At 37.0% G+C, this 6,048-nt stretch overlaps 1 protein-coding gene across 3 annotated transcripts in view; it reads left to right on the top strand.

The window, feature by feature from the left end:
• The first annotated feature begins 810 nt into the window (after positions 1 to 810).
• Positions 811 to 6,048, top strand: part of LOC107654447 (claudin-19-like) — a 14,423-nt gene continuing 9,185 nt past the window's right edge. For all 3 annotated transcript variants that reach the window (XM_016441514.1, XM_016441513.1, XM_016441515.1), the window contains exon 1: positions 811 to 1,478. In XM_016441514.1, coding sequence (XP_016297000.1) covers positions 1,256 to 1,478 — 223 coding nt within the window. In that variant the 5' untranslated portion in view covers positions 811 to 1,255. The remainder of the gene's footprint in view (positions 1,479 to 6,048) is intronic.

The raw sequence follows: 6,048 nt of genomic DNA on the forward strand, positions 1-6,048 counted from the left end.
TGGTGGAATACTGTTGTCCTAATGTGTTTTTATATAGATTCAAAGTAATAGTATCTGAAAATAAAATGCAATTGTTTTTTTACAGTGCGGACGACCTTAGCAATATCAGTGCCGAGCATCATGGTGACATGGCTGCATTGACAAATCACTCGCATTTTCTTCACATAAATAAATACATTTTCAGTTTCTAGTTTTGTCAGAATTTGTGCAACTGCACCGTGATCAGACCCAAAAGGCGCCTCCATTCCATGCAGCAAGACCTGCTGTGTGTTTCCCTCGCTTGGTGATTAAACCGAGTGGGTTCCCATGGAGATCCTCGGAGCTGTCACAGGCCAACCCCTAAATCTCCACCAGAAGCAAGAGTTTTTGTGTGCGGGTGACACTTCCTTTCAAACAAGCACAGTTTAAACGCTGATTTATGCGCCTCTGTAGTGCTTCACAAGGGTCAATACAGAAACACATTCAACTGGGGAAAACAACTTCACCCAACAGATGCCACATTTCTGACACAGGAGCAATAACTTTAATCCACATGTGACTCTGAAGATTTGAAGACACTTGCTCACTTTGAGAATCTTATGCAATTAGGGCTTTGTGGCGTATCACACATCCCACTTTTACGGGTTGACTCCACAAGTGACATCTGGGCTTAATTAGTCCCTCCTGCACTATTTTCAGGAGGCGTTTCTCTTCACTAAACCACCAATCAGAGAGTAATCATAGGCCTGGGACTCCACCCCCCATTGCATTCACTCCATCAAGGCTTTTTTTTTTTTTTTTTGTCTGTGAAGTATTCTCCGTCCTTTTTTCCCCCTTGTTCCCACTGCTCTGCCTCCTGAGCACCATCCAGATGCACTGGTGTGTGACAAGAACAGCTATGAAGACAGTAAAGCAGCACTCAACCACATCGTGACGGAAACCCTGGGCACCCCGAACACTGTTTCCACAGCCTCCAGAAGTGGGGTATCTTCAGAGAGGAGACTTGAGGGACTCAGTTTTAGACAAAATCAAGGGATTTCACAGGAAGCCTCCAAATGAGAGATACTGAAGCGAACGAGAGCTACAAAGGGATACAGCGAGTGACCAAAGAGTTGGCGAGAATCAGACAGACTTTGACTGCTCATCTCGACTCGCTCAATTCAATCTGAGCGAAGTGGATTTCTTTGCACATTCTTAAGGGAATTGCAGGTGGCTGGAGAACTTCACTGAACTCAGTCTAATTCTACACTAAAACAAAAGTTTAAAAAGGACAATAATGGCCAACTCTGGGTTTCAGCTTCTGGGCTATTTTCTCGCTCTGGGTGGATGGATTGGCATCATCTCCACTACGGTGCTGCCCCAATGGAAGCAGTCCTCGTACGCAGGGGACGCCATCATTATGGCCGTGGGCTTGTACGAAGGCCTGTGGATGTCCTGTGCATCTCAGAGCACGGGCCAGGTGCAGTGCAAAATCTTTGACTCCTTGCTCTCTCTGGATGGTAAGTACTAATCAAAAGGTTATTAATGCATAGAAAAGGGATAGTTCACAGTTCTACCAGCATTTACTCAACAATATGTCATTGCAAACCTGTATGAGTAAAGAAAGTGGAACATAAAAAGGTATTTTGAAAGATGTCTCTCCATGTATGAACAAAAACATTATTTTGTCAGTCATATAGGTTTGGAATGCCATAACTATGTTTAATTTAGACAAAAAAGAACCAGAAGAACCATTTGGGTTCCCCAAAGAACCATTCAGTGATCAGATCTTAAAAGAAACCATTTTTATTAGTAAACATTTTAATAATCTAAAGAACATTTTCCAACTATAAAGAACCTTTTGTGCAATTGAAAAATCACATGGATGTTCTTCATGGAACCATAGATGCCAACCTTTATTTTTAAGAGTATGTTAAATATGTTGAAGCTTGATATATAACACAAATTTAAAAACCTTTATATGAAATAATTAAATCAAGATTCTTTGGCTAGAGGAGGTTGGTGGCAGAAAAGCACAATCAACAGAGCTGCCGTGTGCACATGGATTTAATCAACTCGTTTAATCGATCAAATTCAAATATGTGCGTTTTGACATATTATAATGAAAGTCTTATGTGACACTAACCTCAGTGAGGCGCTGACTCTACCAGACTGTTGAAATGCCATGGAATGCAATTACATGGCGATTAATCAACATTTAGCGCCACTGTCATAGTCAATTTTGTGGTGACTTGTTACATCTAATCAGAATCAGTCACTTCTTGTCTATCTCTGGGACGGTCCCGGAAAGAAGACGTCTCTAAAAATCAATTATGAATGGTGGCTGATGTTTGCACGTTTGGGAGGATTACATTTTATTTTTCATGACAAATAGCATCACATCCACATCTGTTTGTGATTTGTGGTTAAATATTACAACATTGCAGGCAGTGACAAAACATAACGGTTCTGAAGAGTTATAAGACACTTTCAAAACAACAATAGCAGAAAATGTAATATAAATGCGGCATAGTTCAGAGAAAACAGTTTGCCATCTTATATTCTGCATCATTGCTTTAATAACAGCGCATTGTCTTGAAGTGATGAATGGCAGTTGTGTTGAGAAGAAAAGGCCAGTGTTTAGGCAAACACCAAAGAAATGTTCAGAATGCACATCCCCACACAACACACAGGTCGTCTTTATCGCTCTTTAGAAGAGATTATATGCAAACAAACATTTGCCGACATCTAAGATGACTACATTTGTTGTTACAGATTTTTATCTGACTGACTGATAAAGTAAAATGTTCTGACAGCATGATGTCATTTGAGAACTTTGTTCTACAAAGAGCATCCACTGGTGCTTTAAAACACCCTGAAACCAATTTGTCGAACTGAAGAACCGACAATCTACAAGTATACTGCAACATCAAGAACTTTTTTAATCTCCAAAGAAGCATACAGTCACCTCAAGAAACCCAAAATGGTTCTTTATAAGGAGAATGTTTTCTGCTGAACCTAAAATGCTACTGCTACAAAGAACTATTGAAGAACATCTTATTACTTTGAAGAGTGCCATTAATCATAGTCATAATTGCTGTAGGCTTTGTTGAAGTGCCAAAGCAAACACCACAGCAATGTTGTCTAAAGTATTATGTGTTATGGCCACTGCTTCATCAAAGAACAACTTTCCACATAAGACCGGACAGACAACATTAATCTAAAGAACTTTCACAACCATTTTCTGCTTAATTACTGTTAGGTTTTGTGGAATATCATTTGGCTTTCATAGCATCTCTATCACAGACATCCGCCGCTCGTGCACAAAGGCTGCACTCAGTACTGTACTACTGGTGGTGGAATCTGCAACCCTCGGCCCACAAAGGGTGACGGGACCATCTGATTCCACTGTCCCCCCCTCCTCCCAGCCTTAGGTCATCTGGTTGGATAGTGACTGCAATGTTCTGGCTTCTGTACGTACAGACAGCCTCCCACAAACTTACATTGTTTGCCCTTTTCAGCAGAAGTTCTAGTGTCTCAATTTTCTTGAATAACTGTTATTATGTGCTGACAACTAAACACAGTGTTTAGGATAAAACAACATCTCTATGAAGCACACTTGAGCTACAATAATTCAAAGTTAGAAAACTCGCATGCAACGTGCCCAAAGAAATACTGCATGCAATGCAGACAAAAATGATAGTGTTTTGGTGTGTCAATCTAAAAATTAAAGTATAAAGCATGAGCACAAAAAAAAGACAAGGAACAACTGAGCTGGGTTTTAATCTGTAAAAAAAAAAAAAAAAGATTTAAAAAATAAAATAAAATAAAAACTTACCCATCTATCGTCTGACTATATATGTATGTATATATATATATATATATATATATACACACACACACACATTTTATATACTTACATAACTTATATATTTTGATATGTTTTAACATTCATTATTTATATATACAGTATGTACATGTATGTATGTATGTACTGTATGTATGTATATATCAAACTGTAATTAAATGAAAGAAAATAAATAAAAAAAATCATCAAAAACTTTTTGATTTTGAAAAGTAAACACATTCACCCGGAAAGAACGATCTATAATGCAAGCAGACAGCCAGAAAAATATGATAAGAAATGGAAACTAAATTTATGCAAAGAATGGTTATCTAATAAATTGAACTAGAATTTCTCACTTTTGGGTCTTTGCTCTAAATATTATATCTGCATGGCTAAGAACACCGAACACGGGTGTCAAAAATGATTATGACGTCATAAATAGGTGATTTGTGTGAGGAACACATTGAGAGATGTTTTCAATGATGTGTGAAGCAGCCCACAAGCGCAAACAATAGACAATGGCCGAGCCTCACATGCAGCTTCTCTTGAAGCATGTTCTCCGCCATTGTGCATGCACTTGCCTTCCTTTTGTCCGTGCCAGGCACTGCCAACCTTGGCACTGGACAAGGGATTGTGGGAGGACCCTCCACCCTTCACCCAGACCTTGAGATCACAGTGTTACTCCGCGAAACGCTCTTCTTACAAATCAAGAAATGAAGCAAAACAAGGATGAAAGACCAGAAAATAAGACCTCTCTTATAAAGCACTAAAATCCTGCTTCAAAGGCGGCCTCTTCACACATAAATCAAACATCAAAAGTCGTCTGATAATCTCTCCACAGTTCTTAACTTCTTTGAGATGCTGTTATACTTATTTTATGGCTTCGACTCATGTTTGCTGCAACACTTCCAAAGCTTCTGCTGAAAATAAAAGGTCTGCAAAGGTGATTCCCATTGCATGGTCATCTGAACTCTTCTTTTGAGGAGATGTGCATAACAGTGCATGGACAGTTCAAAAGGATTTGTGGTCTGCCTCTATTGTGCAATTCTGAGTTGAAGTTGAAGTCATTATCCATGCTGAACTGGAATGTTAGCATGTAGCTGTCACACAAAAGCAGATACACAGGCATTAAAAACAATCCTCCTTTGTAGGAAAGCCACAGTAATCCCCTCTGTGTGAAACATGTAAAAATGTCACTCCTACAGCATTATGCATGAACTGAACACCGTGTGGGTTATCTGTGGAATATGAATGTAGCGGAGCAGCTAGAGATCACCGCCAAACAATGCTCAAAATAGACAAGAAAACGGTGCTAAAATGTTTATTCTGGTTTTCGGGAGAATTTCATGTGGCAACAACATGTCCAAGTCAAAATTCCCTCCAAAATCAAAAGAAAAATATTAAATGTAAATTTTTTTTGCATAAATAATTTTTTTAGAAGCATTAAGATTTTGGGGGGCATTGAGACATTATGTAATCTTTAATCAAAATAGAATTTATTTCTTTTGACGTTGGGGTGAAACAAAAAAGGCAGAAAATAAGAAATAAAATACTTAATGTTTATGCTTAAAACAAGTGAGAAGAAAATCAGCCAACAGACAAAAGAAACTTAAAATAAAATGATTTAAAGACATTTATATATTATAAAATATAACTACATGAATAATAATTAATATATTATTAATATATTGTATGTATGTATGTATATATATATATATATATATATATATAAATATACATTCTTTTCTTTTTTTTACTGCAAAACAAGACAAAATTCAGCATATGATTTTCAGTATGAGGGTTCTGTTTACACGCCCTAATAATTGGTGTGTCAAATGTAGATGCAGAAAAATGATAGAAAACAAGTAATAAATTACTTTAATTAGGTTAATGCATAAAACATGTGATAAAAAATTCAATTCAATTCAATTCAAGTTTATTTGTATAGCACTTTTTAAGGATGCAGTCAAATTTATAGCAAAGTTTGGTAGCTCCAGAGGCGGACAGTAGTGAAGTATTTTTACTCTGCTGTCAAAGTACTTTTCAGATATCTGTACTTTAGTGTTTTTCTTTAGAAAACTTTACTTCACAACATTCCAAAGCATAATATTTTACTTTTTACTGCACTACGTTTCATATTAAATATAATTTAATACTTAATTCTATTAAAAATCTATTACTTTCTTACTTTTACTCAAGTAAAAGTAATTCAAAGATTTACTTGAGTACAAGAAAGTACTACA

The sequence above is a fragment of the Sinocyclocheilus anshuiensis genome, unplaced genomic scaffold (genome assembly GCF_001515605.1).
Source record: "Sinocyclocheilus anshuiensis isolate Anshui unplaced genomic scaffold, SAMN03320099.WGS_v1.1 scaffold527, whole genome shotgun sequence".
Taxonomy (NCBI): Eukaryota; Metazoa; Chordata; class Actinopteri; order Cypriniformes; family Cyprinidae; genus Sinocyclocheilus; species Sinocyclocheilus anshuiensis.